The 17,314-nt window shown below is 35.9% G+C and overlaps 3 protein-coding genes across 4 annotated transcripts in view; 2 read left to right on the top strand and 1 right to left on the bottom strand.

Annotated features, from left to right (window-relative positions):
* Positions 1 to 8,542, top strand: part of Pak3 (p21 (RAC1) activated kinase 3) — a 62,844-nt gene extending 54,302 nt beyond the window's left edge. For both annotated transcript variants that reach the window (XM_067777469.1, XM_067777475.1), the window contains one exon: positions 1,648 to 8,542. The gene's annotated coding sequence lies outside the window, so the exon portion shown is untranslated. The remainder of the gene's footprint in view (positions 1 to 1,647) is intronic.
* On the bottom strand, positions 1,894 to 10,361 carry LOC137246387 (methionine synthase reductase). The gene is made up of 3 exons (XM_067777483.1): positions 10,144 to 10,361; positions 9,926 to 10,087; positions 1,894 to 9,664 (listed from the first exon to the last, which is right to left on the bottom strand). The coding sequence occupies exons 1-3, from the start codon at positions 10,282 to 10,284 to the stop codon at positions 8,537 to 8,539; spliced, it is 1,431 nt and encodes a 476-aa protein (XP_067633584.1). The 5' UTR covers positions 10,285 to 10,361; the 3' UTR covers positions 1,894 to 8,536.
* A 4,259-nt stretch (positions 10,362 to 14,620) lies between these two features.
* Ttc1 (Tetratricopeptide repeat domain 1) lies at positions 14,621 to 15,778 on the top strand. Its single transcript, XM_067763841.1, has 2 exons — positions 14,621 to 15,300; positions 15,377 to 15,778. Exons 1-2 carry the CDS (start codon positions 14,738 to 14,740, stop codon positions 15,663 to 15,665), a joined length of 852 nt encoding a protein of 283 aa, XP_067619942.1. The 5' UTR covers positions 14,621 to 14,737; the 3' UTR covers positions 15,666 to 15,778.
* Positions 15,779 to 17,314: the final 1,536 nt, after the last annotated feature.

The following is a 17,314-nucleotide window of genomic DNA, read 5'->3' as shown; positions in this document are numbered from 1 at the left end:
GAAAAGTGTAGCTAGCTAATCCTCGAAGCTGTACCGTAGACGTTACAATCAGATTGATCGAGATTAAAACAAGGCGATACTTCCACATGATGGACCAAACAGAAAATTCGTTGAACCAAAGTGTAGAAGGACTTACAACCTTAGACTAAAAAAAGCTACTCTTATCACTAAAAGAGAGGAGTGTAGCCTTATGATGGATATTTTTACTGGACACTGACTCTGGCGCCACATACTTTTTTTTAGTTTTGTCGTTGAGTAAATTCCTGGTAGCAATGTGGAGTCATTCAGCTTATGTGAGGTCTTCATGGTTCAACCTAACCTAACCTGTCTGGCTAGAACTATATAAACCAAGCTTAAAAACGGGTTTCTCCTATCCGAAGTCCGCACAATTTTAGTTTTTGTAGGGAAGAAAATTTGAAACAATCTTCGAAAAAAAATTGTCAAAAACCCATGCGTGTTTTAAGAGCCTTGGGTTCGTGGAAAAAACAACATGAAAATTATTAGGAAATTGTTTTTCTAAGCGGGGTCACCCCGACAATGATTTTGCAAACACTCCGAGTGTATTTAAGCCATGAAAAGCTTCTCAGAGCAAAATGCTCTTAGGTCCCGTTCTTGCCAGATAGCTCGGCCTAAAACAACACGGAGGTTATTTATAGCTTGTACTGCATACTCGAAAAAAAATCGAAAACTTTAAACAAACAAAATTTGCATGATTTGATTCTTATAAGCTTTCAAGGTTTGTTTGCATAGTTGTAGTTGCACAATTTATTGAACATTTCTAAAATTAACGAAAGTTAAGTAGAAAATAATTAATAAGACCTGTTTAAATTTTAGAGATACACACCAATATGCTGTCCGGAATGCGAATGACTTTCGACTAAGATTACAGGGGACTACTGCAGCCCAAAACACCTTATTATATAAGAGCCTTAACATGTTCAACTCAAAGGAGAGAATAATATTTTGAATTTTAAACGGCTGTGCATAGATTTTATTCGAGGCTAAAATACTTTTTTATTACTTAATAGCCGTGTTTTTTTACACGCGTATACGTTTACGTTTGCGCGTAAAAAAACGCTTAGTGTATAACATATAGCTGAATCAGTTGCGATGAATTGTGGACACGCACCATTTTAAGAGGCGATACATAGAATTAGTGTAGAGGTGAAACATAGACACATATTTCAGTTGAATCTGAGCATAATGCGTATTGAAATTTAGTAATTTTATGCGCAGCAATTTCAGAGGTGTATTTAAAGTTTGACGCTTAGCAGTCCATACAAAGTTTAAGCGTAAACGGAGATATATGTAAAAAAAACACAGCTAATAAATATCAGTCTAATCTTTACAATTCTTGCTGCTATTTTCGTGTTCGGAGATGTACCTAATTCATCATTAGGGTCTACTAACTATGTCATGCGATTGTGAGAATTGCCTAAAACTAATAGGAAAATTTGCACTTTTCTTTTGCATCTATCTGTAAAACGAAAGTAATGCTGCATTTATATTATACATATATATGTATGACCATGGGATAAAACTGACAAGGAAAATTTAGTAAGAATTTATGTACCTAAATAATGATTATGTATTTATTTGTTGGTATTGTTTTTGTGTGTTTCATAAGTATTTTCTTATCTTTTTCAGATAATAAAATTACAATTTCTAGTGTACCATCGCTAAATGGAACTTGCATCTACATCGCACAGAACTCAGCCAAGCCAAAAACACATCAACTATAGGAGCAGTTACTACCGCACTCTAAGCCAATATTATTAAAATAAATTACTAAAATTTAAAACAAAGAACTACGAAATATATCAGCAAATGTCTGACTTCCATATGTGTATTTTATGACAAAAACAACAAACATACGCACATAAATTAATAGTAGTTTTACCATACATACATACTTATATTTTATCAATACAAAATAACTATGGCTATTTAAATATTGCCAAAAGCGAAAAAGATCATAAATATGAGCACAAAATAATCATTATAACAAAACAAAAAAAAAAAAAAATCATTTAGGGGAAAAAACACTAGTATATATATACTACTCGTACATACATATGTATATCAACATTCATACAGATGCATACACATATACTACAGTAAATATGTAGGTAAGTATTTATGTAGTTTCGATACGATTTTACATAAAGTTTATTTAAGTAAAGCGGTTTGTTTTATTCTCTTCGCACCTATTATTTTTTATACATACATATTTAAAAAAATATATTTAGGTATGCTGAAATGTATTGCTTTCTTACTTTGCACGCACATACATAAATGCCAGTAATTAATACAAGTTTTAATAAATTTAAATATAGGAACTAAATGTTTAGTAAAAGTTAGTCGCATTTTTAAATATGTATTTACACGTGCACAAACAAAAACAAATATATCGATATTTTCATTGCCAAACTTATTGTTATTATATAATTATACCTATGTAAATATATTATATTTTAATCAAATCGTGTGTGTGCTTTTTAATATGATTTATTAAATTACATAGTATGTATGTATGTAGTTACTTATGTACATACAGTATACACATACACATTGGTAATGCCTTTTTAATAATCTTTTTTAATTAATTTTATGCAAAAATATTTCGAATGCTCTTACGAAAATGTAATGGTTAAAAAATTGTGCCCGGAATTAGGAAGAATGCAGGGGCCTTGTTCTGTATCTCGTTTCGATAGAAATTTTTTTCGGAGTTGATTTGAATTGACAGTTTTCGAATCAACTTACAGAATAAGCACTCTGTGGCCCTGGCCGGCAATAGTCTGATCAATTGATAACTTATGTATATCCGCAATCGTCTGCTGGAATGAGCGTAGTTTTGAGGCTAACTCCGATAGGTCCTCCTCGTATATTATTGATGGTTAATGTAGCACTCGTGGTTGTTTTTGTTCGCCCCATCCGACTACACACAAATTGACATCAACATCCTCTAACGGGAGTCCAAGGAAACTAGCACTTTCAACAGGGTTATACCAGAGAGGGAGAGGGGTGTTAGAGGTGTTGGTTTCACATAGCAATTGCAAAAAGGTTGGTGTCATGTTGGTACACGTTGCAAGCAGGACATAATTTTGTATGTCGGTGTTGATTCTGGATAGGTAAGAGTTTAACCTGTTACAGTATCCAGATCGAAGTTGAGCTAGAGTGACGCGCGTCTCCCTAGGGAGTTTGCTCTCTTCTGCGAGCTCAGGGTATAAAACTAGGAACGGGGCTCGTCGGACAAGTCCCGGCATTGAGGTCCAAAGCTTTTTGTGTATATCACTGAGGGCCTTTTTGTATTTTTCTTCTACCTACGGCTGAGTTCTCAGGTGACGTATTTCCTCATACTGCTTACGGAAGTGACTTCTTAAGCCTCTGCGAGGCGGGGGCCTTGCATGATCAGATGTCTGTTGAGATGCCCAGGTTTCTGGGTATTCATGCATTTCATTGCATGTTCAGCACTTCATTTCTCTCCCTAATGGGGAGTACTCACGTCTCATTTTGTAGATGGTGTTCTGGGGATATACAGGCCGTAGCAGTTCTGAGAGTGGTTTTTTGGACAGGCCTGTATTTTCTTCCAGTGAGTAACCTTTAGGCTCGGCGAGCATATCGGGCACGGGTAGCATGCAATCAGCCGGCCAATTACTTTATAATTGGTAATGAGCGTCTCTATCTTTATCCCAAGTGCTGCCGGCAAATGATTTGAGGATTTTATCACGGCTCTGGATTTAAGGAACAATTGAGAACGCATGCTCACCAGAATGTAGATCGAACCTCAGACCCACTATTTTTGGGTGTAAGACAGTCGGTAGCGTAATGCCATCGATTTTCAAGCGGACGAGAAAGGCATTTGAATTTATATGACAAGCTGTTTCGATTAAAATGATAAATTTTGCGGACAAATTTGGCCTAGCATAAGAGTTGTATCCATTAATTTGGCAGTCACTGTATGTATAATAGGAAATATATTGCATTAAAATAAGTAAATAAAAATAAAAAATATAAATATTAATAATCAATTAATATCAATGTGATTTAAGCGATTTTATTAAAGCTATGCAATGTCTTAAAAAATATTTTAAATAAAAATAATTGTTCTATACAATGTTGTTGTAATTAACTTAAGGTAAAAAAGAGAAGAACATAGTATTTAGCTACAAAAGTACTGCAAAATATTAATAAAAAGTTAGCAACAAAATTTATTCCAAAATAAAAAAAAAAAATAACACCAAAATATAAAAATTTATTAAAAACAAAAAAAAACTTAAAACTTAGTGCATGTAAATGAAAATTTAAATTAATTTGCTGATTACAGTCGCACCGAAAATAACTGTAATGCGTACGAAAATACAGTTGACATATGCGTATGTAAATATACATGTACTATGTATAAGTCTTTTATAAATTTTTGTACACTATTGTAAGCTAAAGTGCCATTAGGACTAAATTATTTATAGAAAAAAAATGTAAAATTGTTCTTTTTTATAGTGAAAACATTTCACGGCGTATCATACAAAAATGTGTATTATTATGTCGGTATTTACATACATACATATGTAATTACACACAAAACGTAATTCGTGAAATTCTGCAAAATTCCAATAGCAATAAAACGCAAAAATATAACGGGTAGGCAAAAACAAAAAAAAAAATGTTGATTCCGTATGCATTTACCTATTACAATAAATTAATGCATTATACAATTTTAAAATTTTCCTTAGACTGGCACTTTTACGTAATTAACCTATGTAATTTATAATACAGCAAACTTCAAATATACATACATATATATTATTTGTACAAAATTAAAATTTTATTTTTTGCCCTTGTTGTAAATATTATTACATATGTACAATCACGAATCAACAACTATCCGAAAGAAAATACCGAATTTTGTCACTATGCATCAAGTCTTCTTGGAGTTATAGCTTCCTAAACATGGTAGAATGCTTGGTCATAAAAAAGCGGTGCTAATCCCATTTTCAATGATTTTAAGTTTCCCAATTTATCGTTAAGTAGCTCCAAGGGAAATCTTTATTGTCTACTTATAGATCGAAATCAAAAGTCAACTCTCCTAGCATATGAGGAAACTCGCCGAAAGGGGCCGTTCCCACACACTGAAGATGTCACCTACATATATACAATGATACAATATATATATAGATTACAACTTAGCTTCCAGTTTCCCGCAACACTACCATTTCTGAAAACTTTTTGGAATATGAAAACTAAAGTATTTATATCAAGATACGAAAATCCAAACGGTCTCGAACGTTCGATATCGAACTGAAGCATTAAACTGGCGTGTATTGACTATAGATTCTCAACCACCCCTACTTTTGTACTAGGGGTTCTGCTCTTCCAACTTAAGGTATAATAGCTGCACCACTTGCCCAACATGACTGTACATTTTTATTATGGTATAGTTGTTGTAGCAGTGCTTCGCGCCTTCCAATAGGCCCACTCACAAATTGTTATCAATAACCTTTAACGGGAGTCCAAGGAAACTTGCAGTTTAAACATTGCAATTAAATAGATGGTTGGTGTCATGTGGGAACACATTGCAAGCAGGACATACATTATGTACATATGTCGGAGTTGATTCTGGATAGGTACGAGTTTAACCTGTTACAATATCCAGATCGAAGTTCAGCTAGAGTGATTCAAGGGCAATACAAAGCTTCCGCAACCCAATTGTCAACCTCACCTACGCGAGGGGAATCCAGTTACAAATATGAATGTATCATACATATATTTAGCAGGTGAGGCTCTGGCGACCCCAAGTTCCTCATGGATCTAGGGGGTGGGGGCGAGATGGCCTAGAAGGTTTAATGTGGTCATATAAATTGTTTCCGAGATGGTCGGGCTAGTATCTTAATGGTGCTTTGCTACTGGAACGCATCTGATCTATATCCGGCAAAGGACCTTCAACATCGATACCACTCCCCAAAACCTTCGGGGAGTATCTTTGTCGTTAATACAACAACAGTGACTCGCGTTTCCTTAGAGAGAGAGCTTTGCTCTCCTGCGAGTTCAGGGTATTTATTTTTAAGAACTGGGTTCTCTGGCCAATTCCTGACATAGAGGTACGACGGCTTTTTGTGGATATCACTGAGGACCTGTTTATGTTTTTTTCTTCATACGGCCGTTTTCTCAGGTGCTGTATTTCTTCATAATGCTTACGGAGATACTTTCTTAATCCCCTGGGAGGGGTGGCCTCTTCAATCATACAAATGTCTGTTGGGATGCCCTGGCTTCTGGGTACTCAACAGAAACTGTTCAGCATTTCATTTCTCTCCCTAATGGAGAATGTTTTCGCCTCATTGTGTAGGTGGTGTTCTGGTGACGTAAGAAGACGGCCCGGAGCAGTTCTGAGAGCAGTGTTTTGGCAGGCCTGTATTTTCTTCCAGTAAGTAAACTTTAGGCTTGATGGCCATACTGGCGAAGTGAAACATGCAAGCGACCGGCCAATTGCTTTGTAACTGGTAATGAGCGTCTCGTTGTCTTTACCCCTAAGTGCTGCCGGCAAGGGATTTGACCTTTTATTACGGCTCTTTATTTTAGGTGCAATTGCGGTTGCATGCTCGCGAAAATGTAGATCCTGATCGAACGACACACCCAGTATTTTTGGGCGTAAGACAGCCGGTAACGTAACGCCATCGACGTGGATGTCCAATATGGTCGACATTTGCCGTATCCATGGGTCGGGACCTGTGGCAATTATCGTGCAATCATCGGCGTAGGATACAATGGTGATTCCTTCTGGTGGCGAAGGGATCTTCGATATGTACAAGTTAAACAAAAGTTGTTTAATTCTTCTGGGTTTAGATGTTACGTTCCTGAATTACACCGATGCTTGCCGACCAAACAGATAATTTGCGGTACACCTTTGGAGACTTAGAGGTAGGGAGGGCCCTTCCAAGTCTTGCAGTAACGTGGTAATGGTATAGTAAACATTGTTGGTACATTTGAATGTATCATGGTGACCGGAGAAAACTTAAGTTAAAAATGTTCCTCCTGAGTAAAATTCCGATATTAGTATGAAAAAGAAAATTATAAAAAGAAGTAATTTATTTATCAAATTATATCAGAATCTATACTGTCGTCCTAATAAATAATGTAGGTATCTGCATTTTTATTTCGAAGATTCGTTATTTACATAGGCGTCACATTTAGGAATAGTCAATTAAAAATGTAACCCTTTTTTCATATGTTGATTTATTTTGTAAAATATTTTATAACTGAATTTATTAAATATTCATAGGGGCCCGACATTTAGGTGATAGTATATCAGTAAAGGTTGAATTTCCTTAATTAGGTTGCCATCAGTTAATACTTTTTTGATTGCTTCTTTTTTGCTGCAGTTCATAGCATTTAGTGGTTGTGAACTTTTGGATACAGGACAATGTGCTTCACGTTCATTTCGGCCGAGCAAGTACTGCATGTGAGTGGATCCGTTCTGGTATGTATGTATAATATACATTGTATATGCCTGCTGGTCGTGTTTACCATGCCTCATTGGGGCAAGTACTAAGCATTCTTCGCGAGAGAATAATGGGTTGAATATGGAATTTATGTGTGGAATTGTTGGTCTCATTTCGGTTGCGTTGCAAGTTGTTATTTGTGTCCCTACGCACAAAGTTTCATACATGAGTGGGTAACCTGATGCTTATTTTGCTGCTAGTTCTGCAATTTCTTTCCCTAATAATCCATATATAGAAAATAGAAAGATCACATCTAAATCAGTCCAAAATACTTATTTTTAACAAATAAAGAGCATATATTAAGTTCAGTGTGTCAGCTGCAGTTAGAATTTAGATACCCACATTCTTTTTTAGAATTTTGGCTTAAATACAGCGTATCAATTCACAAGGTAAGTATACGAACACGGGGATATTTTGAGCTTTTTTCACGAAATGCGGTATTTTGAATGTACACTATTATACATTTTTGATAAAAAAAATCACACTTCTTTTTTATATAGAACTTTCAGTAGTGAGTAAATCATATCGCCAAAAAATAAAAATAATTAAAATTATATAAAATTGAAATGAAGTGGCTTCGTCCAGAAAAAATTTTTTTTTTTTTTCAAATTTGGTAAATTTTTGTACTGAATTTTTCGGACGAATAGGCACAACCAAATTAAAAATATTTGTATACCTATAATAAGACCAATCGTAGTTCTTCTCACAAACGAAGCGGTAACAAAACTTAACAACAACAATACTCAACTGCAGTTTGCACGAAGTTAATTTTAAGTTTTGTAATACATGAACTGAATCGAAAACTAAACAAAAATTATATAAGCTAAATCAAAAGAAACGGAAGAATGTAATGAAGTGCATCGGTTCTATCAATTAAATAAAGTACAACAAAACACAAAACAAAAATAGTTTGGTATTCTGTTTACGATTTTGTGAAAGTGAGTTTTGACGCTCGAATGCCCATGAAAGCGGAAAATCATAAAACTATGTACAAACGTTAGTTTATTATACATAAGTATGCAACATTAATCGTAAACCAATTACAACCATACATCCTCGCGATATTTGCCATTCCTTTTTAAAGATTTCGTAACTTCCTTAGCTTCATCCCACGTTATTTTCTGCACTTGCGCTAAACATTCAATAATGGCTTTGTCAATTGATTGTGATATTTTTCCACCATCAGCACATGTGTACAAAACAGTATTTTCTTGCATTAAAAATTCGACGAATTCTGATCCCAATGCTGATATTTGATCTTGTATATAAAGATAGCTTGCATCCGGTGCACGAGACAGACATTCAAAATAATGTTGTAACACATTCGATTCTTTATACGCCAATATACGTTCTCTATGAGGTAGACTTCTCTCTGTAGTAGCGCCAGCAAAAAGCCAAATTTTACCAAATGATTTAATTGTGTTATCGGCAATCATTTGTGTCTTCAGTTCCAAAAAACCTAAAAATGGTGAAATAGCTGTACCAACACCAATTAATATATGATTATGTTCGCCAGCTTCTTTTGCAGTGAAACGAAATTGATTTGTTTGTCGTCCAAACGCAATTATTTTGGGCAAATCCACAACATTTATATCATTAAGCATTCGTAACGCCAACGTGCTAAGCATATTTGTGGTAACTCCAGGCTTTTGTGATCGGATGGAAAATATAATTTTTACTTCATTGCTGATCGGATTGTTAGCTATGGAATAAGGCCGTGGCAACAAACGTGGCAAATGCTCAACGAGTTGTACTAATGTTGGTTTACAAGATGGGCATAATATTAACAACTCGCATAATGTGAGTCCGAGATCTAAAACAAGTTTGCTATAGAAACCGCTCCCCTCTTTTGAAGATAAACACTTCAGGAATGCGCATTCAGCTGCATTCGTGCAACTGTTGGCAAGTGCGCTAAGGAATTGCTTTTTTGGTATGGCATGTATATTAAGACAATCGCGCAGCAATAGATATGGTGTGCAATAGAGAGGAATGTAATCTGGAACTTTTAAAGTTTTCTTCGTGCACTTGGATGAAAGTTGCAGTTGAAAAATATTGTCGGATTTTTCAGATAGTTGCATGTGGTTCAGTAATTTATATATCTCCTTAGTATCATTGGATGGTAATATGGCAATCGTATCTCCTGGTTGATAAGAATCAGTTGCATATTCCTAACATAAACAATGTTAATATATATGCATATTAAACAAAAGTGGGCTGCACATTCCATTAATGCACCGTTAACGATTCAGTGTAAAAAATGTATACAATTTATTTTGTTTTAATTTGGTGTTTCAGAAACTAGAAGCATCTAGAAGATGAAACATAAATTTTTGCATCTAGGGTCCACTACTAACTTGGTTATGTGTTTTATCTAAGCGTGGTGCACTAATGAAAAATGTTACCCAAAAGATTTTTTTTTCGTATTCTACCATAGCTATTGTTAATTCGATTATACGTTTCGGATTTCTTTCATCATTTGCTTTTGTAAGCAATTGAGCAGCCTTAATGGGAACTTCTGTAGGAGAATTTCCACATCTGCTAAATGGCCAAATAAGATTTGAGCATCGAAGCTGTGCATGTTTGTCGGACCGCTATATGAGACACATATTAAAAACAAAAACATGTATATATGCTATGATATTCGTACCCTGGGTTCAGCTACATCATCAACGAATTCAATGGTATAATTACATTCTGATGCATTTGCGGGAACATAGTTTTCCAATATATAGTCCTTAATATTAAGTCCTTCAACATCCCAATTAGATGACTCAACCGCGCACACCATGCTACAAGATTTAGGATGACTCCCTCAGCAACAAACACAAAGCTGACTCATTGAAGAAAAAAATCGATAAATACCTAGAGACTAATCAATTTATCGATATTGTATCCTGAATATATCTAAGGGAATTCGAAAAGGCCCTTCTGTAAAGCTAAGGACATATTGCGCAAAACAACACCACGCGACAAAATTTCTCTGGATGTATACTTATGGAGCAATTTATATAAGCGGCAACATCACTACACCAAAAAGGTGTCGCGCCGCTGACGCTCTTTTTAAAACTCATTGGCGCATATTCATAGTCGAAAGAAAATAGGTTTTAAATTTAGTTGCAGCTTTTTTGACAGATAGCTCATAGAAAATTATGTCAAAAAACTGCAACTAAATTTAAAACCTATTTTATTTTGACTTTGCTTATGCGCCATTGTTTTTTAAGATGTTCGGTTTCAACATGTTTCAAGTATTATAATTTTGTTATTATCCGTGTTTTTTTTTACACTCGTATGCGTTTACGTATGCGCGTAGAAAAATACGCTTATCCTCGCTTAGATAATCCTGAGGACACCCATCTGGCGGCAAGTAGCTACAAAACATGTAGTACCAAAAACCCTAGACACAAACCCCTGGTGGCCATAGTGTATAACATGTAGCTGAATCGGTTGCGATGAATAATGGACACACATCATTTGTTGAGGTGATACATAAAATTAGTGTAGATGTGGAACATAGACACATATTTCAGTTGCATCTCAGTATAATGCGTATTGAAATTTAGGAGTACTAATTTTATGCGCAGAAATTTCAGAAGAGTAGATAATGTTTAACGCTTAGCAGTCCATTTACAATTTAAGCGTAAACAGAGATAGATGTAAAAAAAAACACAGCTATTATTATAGTATATACGAATAGATCATTACATCCGGAGTTGTGCAAACTTTATTCGAATAATGAATAAGAGATAAATAATTTTTTTGTTGGTTATTTACGAATACAGAAAATTTTGTTCATTTTAAGAAATTTTATTTGAGTGACGAATAAATTATTCAAAAATATATAGGCGTAAAGTCATAGTCAAACTAAATTAGGTTTTAATTTTAGTTGCAACTTTTTGACATAATTTTCTATAAACTATCTGTTTTTTTTTTTATCTGTCAAAAAAGCTGCAACTAAAGCTAAGGCCATACTAAGCAGCGCGACATGTAGTGGCAGTGGCGTTCACTTGTTTGCTTATTTGATCAACATAGTCGCTCATGGTCGCGTCGCGCAATCCTGCTGCCCTAGGATGAATTGATCCATAAGAATACATGCAAAGAATATTTTGCCACGTAGTCTGCTGCAGCTCAGGGTGTCCTTAGCTTAAAATTAAAACTTATTTTATTATTTATGTGACCATGCGCCAAAAATTTATACGGAGATATTTTATTAATGAATAAATTAACTCTGAATAATTTTCTTAAGATATATTTTTATTCGAAAAAATGTCTACATAAAAATTATTCCGAATAATGTGCAACTCTGATTATATCGATGCCTGAATAGAAAAGCACATTATCATGACTGCCAGTTAAAAATGCTTTATCAAAATTTGAAATAAAAACGCCAAATAATCAAGCTTACATTTCGTTTTTATACCTTTCATGAACATGAAATGGTATATTAACTTTGGTCCGATGTTTGTAACGTTGAGAAATATAGAAGATAGACTCACCATTAAGTATACCGAATTGATCAGGGCGACGCACTGAGTTGATAGAACCATGTCCATCTGTCCGTCCGTCCGTCCGTCCGTCTGTCTGTTTGAACGCAAACTAGTCCCTCAAATTTTGAGATATCTCAATGAAATTTGGCACAAGGATGTATTATTGTATTATATTAGACATTTGTCGGATCCGGTAGAATCGGACCACTATAACATATATCTCCCATACAACCGACAAGACGATTTTGGCAATTTAGAAAGTATAAACGTGAAACTCGGCGATATATATTCTAATATATCATAGAAGATATCCTGAAAAAATCACTTTGATCGAAGCTGTATATAGTTATATCCCATACAACCGATCGTTCAGATAGAAAGATGTTTGGCCATTTCTCCCTTAATTTAGAAAGTATAAACGTGAAACTCGGTGATATATCAGATAGAAAGATTTTTGGCAATTTCACCCTTTATTTCCAATATAAAAACGTTAAACTTGGTGATATTTATTCTAATATACCATAGAAGATTTCATGAAAAAATCATTTCGGTCGGAGCTATATATAATATATATATCATACAACCAGTCGTTCGGATAAAAAAGATTTTTAGCCATTTCTCCCTTAATTTCCAATACAAAAACGTTAAACTTGGTGATACTTATTGTAATATATCATAGAAGATTTCCTGAAAAAATCACTTTGTTCGGAGCTATATGTATATAGTATATACCTATCCCATACAACCGATCGTTCAGATAGAATAATTTTTGGCCATTCATCACTTATTTTTTATCCCTTCCAACATAAAAACCTGAAACTTGGTGATATATATTCTAATATATCATGGAAGATTTCCTGTAAAAATCATTTCGATCGGAGCTATATATAATATATATCCCATACAACCGATCGTTCAGATAACGGGGTTTTTTGCCATTTTTTTTTATATTTATCTTAAAAATCGTTTGTACATCTGTTCACTATATATTTCTTTTCTTATACATCCGATTATTTGGAGATTACGAACGGAATAAGATTATTGTTCAGCCCCATTCATGGAAGGTATGAAGTCTTCGACACAGCCAAAGACAATCCCGTCCTTGCTTGTTATTCTTGATTCGTATTCGGCAATTAATTAACTAGATTTTCCATACATGTCGGACTTACATAGAACCATTTTCGCATTAAAGCGAACACAGTACAACCGAAAGGCTTTGCCGTCTTCTTCGCGCGAATATAAACGATTGGTTTTCCTAACTTGATATAAGTAAGTATAAGTATGCTACTGCTATAATGGATAGCATGCGTGTAAACGTAAAAGTTAAATGCTCCGCAAAACAAAAGTTGGAGATCGAGTTAACTTTTTACCCACTAAATTCTATTTCGGTTAATCTTATAGAACTTGTATGGGCATGAGACATTTTTGACAAAAAACTGCCGCAATGCGATTTAATGAGATTGGCGTTTTAAGGTATTTTCGATCATTGCCGCGTTACGTAGAGCTGATGCCACTAGCTGTGACTTTAGCTTAAATCCGCATTTCCATGTTGTGTTCCAAATAAGCGTGATCCACATGGATCAATTTGTTAATGCATTTCTATGTTAAAAGGCCAATTAAACTTCCTTAACCCTAACGCCATAGTCGTAACCATACCCATATCCATAACCATCCCCAATGTGATCGATTAATGGTGCCTTAACCTAAAAACCGTGAAAATTTCATAAAAATGAAGAAAACGCAAAAAATTACAAACATAGTCCACAAAAAATAAGTCTATTAGTCATAACGTATCCAAAACAATGAAAAAACGCTACAAAAAGTTATTAAATTCACCAACTCAAATATTTTTAGGTTATGGATATGGCGAGAAACCAAAAACCAATTGGTTGGCTATGGTATGGTTATTTCGTTAGCGTTATGGTATGACACCATTAATCGATTACATAGATTTCCGTAAGGTAGGTTCGATCAGCTGTTTTATCTCGTTATGGTTATGTCACCATTAATTGGCCCTTAAATTTCTATCTGCCGTATCTGGATCACGCTTCATTGGAACGCGAGGTCAGTTCGGTTACAATTCAAGGCGAATTCATTACAGGTGGTATCCCATCAGCTGATTGCTTCTTCTTGATAATTTTCCATACAACGCCTTGTACTGCAACATGTCAGTTAATGGAAATCAATGAAATTTTTCTTTTGACTTGACATTCTTCTGTACGGTGAATTGGTTGAATTCGCTTTGCCGACACCTAGTATGGATTCGCCTTGGTTATAATTAAAAATATCTGGCTTTTCCTTTCAGTTCACCACAAATCAATCAAGATTGCGCAGTCACCAGTTCAAAATTGCTTCGTTCTGCGCATCTACGTCACACTTGACTGCTCGGGCGAATGAAAGAAAGAGAAAGAAACAAGAGCTAAAGGAAAATAACGTAAAAATTGCCCATAAAAAACAGCTGATCTTTTGTTCACATGCGCAATACGCAATCTTGTTTGGTGATTTGTAAATTTTCACAACACAGCTCTTGTTTTTTTCTCTCTCTCTTTCATTCGCTCAAGCAGTCAAGTGTGACGTTTTCCGCAGAACGAAGCAATTTTGAACTCGTCTATGCGCAATCTTCTATGTGTGATTTGTGGGTTTCTGTTGTCAGATGTTTTTGTTATTCACAGACTTGGTATATTATGACTTTTGCGTAAATTGTTTTGTGAGCTAAAAAGTATAGAAACCTTCAATTCCTTTAAACAATCATAAGATATGTCCGGAAATTCTGATCCAAAAGACAGCGACGATGAGTTTCAGGATGCACTGGCAGATGTGGAAAAAGAAAACTTTACATCTAAAAGCGCTTATGAAGTACGTGACTGTTCAGCACGTCTAAATAAGCATGATGTAATTGAAGAAATTACACGACAACAAGCTGATCTCAAACTGCCCGATGAAGACTGCGAGTTCAGGGATGACGAACCTAAAGAAAGACATGATGAAATTGCGAAACTTTTCACTGACGACATTGATGTGGATGAGCTATGCGAACGGGAAAAAACACTGAGCCCTGAAGAGCTACAACAAAATAAGGAACAATCCGATTGCATGAAATTAGAGGCAAATGAACTATTTAAAACGGGCGAAGCATTGCGTGCAATTGAAATTTATACCAGCGCACTGCATATTTGTCCCACCACATACACCAAAGAACGTGCCATATTGTATGGAAATCGAGCAGCGGCCAAAATAAAATTGGATTCTAAAAAGTCAGCATTGGAGGACTGTTCTAAAGCGATAGAATTATGGCCAGAATATGTACGTGTTTTAATGAGGTTAGTCTAAGACGCATATCTAAGCTGATATTAAAATAAACTTTTACTAATTTATGTAAATACATATCAATTAAAGGCGTGGTAAACTTTGTGAACAAGAAGATCGTTTGGATGATGCTTTAGCAGATTACCAAAAGGTTTGCGAATTAGACCCAAGTCAAAAAGAAGCCCGTGAAGCTGTGGCACGTTTACCCGAACAAATTAATGAGCGCAATGAGCGATTAAAAACGGAGATGCTGGGTAAATTAAAGGATCTTGGCAACATGTTCCTAAAACCATTTGGTTTATCCACAGAGAATTTCCAAATGCAACAAGATCCTCAAACAGGTTCTTATTCAGTAAATTTTCAACAAAACCCTAGATAGTTAATATATCAGCATTGAACATTGCCAACCGCTTTAATACTAATTTGTGAATAAAATTTTTGTTAACTATAAATTTAAGTATATATCCACGGAAATAAATATACATAAACTTTCGTATGTTGGTAGCTGTGCACAGCTATAGAATAGGTTCCTTATCCCTCTGTAAATTGCAAGCCTTATAATGGATGCCATATAATACAAAACCTACTCTTTGCTGCCCTCCCTATCCCGACTGATGCCCGCCAAGGCGAGCGTGCCTTCCGCAAGGTCATTGAATCCGCCTCGGCACGTTTCATTCCCGCCGGGAGAATTCCCGAAATCTGGCCCCACTTCCCGGCGGAGGCCGCAAACTTAGCGAGAGAACGTGACCTTATAAGACAGCTTGATCCAGGCGACCCCAAATAAGGGGTATAAACCAACGCATCAGATTGCTTGTGGACGAATACAAGCGGGCGAAATGGGAGGAGCACCTAAGAGGTTGTAACCTCTCTACCGGTGTGGGTAAACTTTGGTCCACCGTAAAGTCCCTATCGAATCCGACTAAGCACAAAGACAAAATTTCCATCGCCTTTGGCGACAAAGTGCTGTCGGATGCGAAAAAATGCGCGAGCGCTTTCTGCCGACAACATATAATGCATTCTACGGTCGACAAAGATAGACGGAGAGCCAATAGACGCGCACATAAACACAAATTCAGCGCGTCACCAATCACCATCACCGCTAAAGAGGTTGAGGACGCCATTGGTCGTGCTAAACCATCCAAAGCAGTGGGCCCAGACGGCATAGCCATGCCGATGCTTAAAAGCCTAGGGAAAGAGGGTTTCAAATATTTAGCGCAGGTCTTCAACCTGTCTTTCCACCTTTGTCATACCCGAGAAATGGAAAGTGGCCAAGGTGGTCAAGCTACTAAAGCCTGGTAAACCAGCTCACATAGGAGAGTCGTATCGTCCGATATCTCTCCTATCGCCAGTAGCAAAGACGCTTGAAGCCATTTTGCTCCCTTATTTCCAAGCAAATTTGCAGCTAGCCTCTCATCAGCATGGCTCCAGGAAACTCCATAGCAAAACTCCACAGATAAATTGCGGTTTAAATCAAAACCCCCACCATAGAACAGTACTCGTAGCGCTAGACCTATCAAAAGCTTTTGATACGGTCAACCATGGCTCGTTACTGCAAGACCTGGAAGGGTCTACCCTTTCCCCATGTCTTAAAAGGAATTAAGTAAGAAATGATATGGGACATCTTAGGTTAGGAAAGGAAAAGAAATAAAAGGAAGAAAAAGAAGGATAGGGAGATTACGTTGTATGATTGTTGTATGTGATATACTGGGTGAACTGTAGTACATATAAATAGGTTGAAATTTCCGCTCCCCTTTTACAACCTTACTATAATTTTAAAGTGGAAGCAATTGGATATCATAGATTAGATTGATACGAATCTTTTGCTTACGCTCTCATATTTTCGCTCTCACGAGGGATTTATCTTCTAGTTGTTGCTGGCAACAATCACAGATAAATCCCTCGCGCCAGCTGAAGCGGGTGCCAGAAAAAAAAATGTGCCAGCCAAAACGAAAAACGTGCCAAAAATTTTGGTAAACTTTAGTTTGACCTACAACTGTAGAATAGCGTTCAAAAATTATGGGAGAAAGG

This window comes from Eurosta solidaginis, chromosome 1 (genome assembly GCF_040869045.1).
Source record: "Eurosta solidaginis isolate ZX-2024a chromosome 1, ASM4086904v1, whole genome shotgun sequence".
In the NCBI taxonomy this organism is placed as follows: domain Eukaryota; kingdom Metazoa; phylum Arthropoda; class Insecta; order Diptera; family Tephritidae; genus Eurosta; species Eurosta solidaginis.
This window is presented reverse-complemented; position numbering and strand designations above follow the sequence as displayed.

Bases quoted from the DNA above. Each gene is read 5' to 3' on its own strand.
- LOC137246387 (XM_067777483.1), bottom strand. From the start codon at position 10,284: ATGGTGTGCGCGGTTGAGTCATCTAATTGGGATGTTGAAGGACTTAAT. The intron at 10,088-10,143 runs GTACGAATATCA...TGTCTCATATAG, and splicing joins ATGATGTAGCTGAACCCAGG to CGGTCCGACAAACATGCACA. The intron at 9,665-9,925 runs GTAGAATACGAA...TGTTTATGTTAG, and splicing joins TCGAATTAACAATAGCTATG to GAATATGCAACTGATTCTTA.
- Ttc1 (XM_067763841.1), top strand. From the start codon at position 14,738: ATGTCCGGAAATTCTGATCCAAAAGACAGCGACGATGAGTTTCAGGAT. The intron at 15,301-15,376 runs GTTAGTCTAAGA...TATCAATTAAAG, and splicing joins TATGTACGTGTTTTAATGAG to GCGTGGTAAACTTTGTGAAC.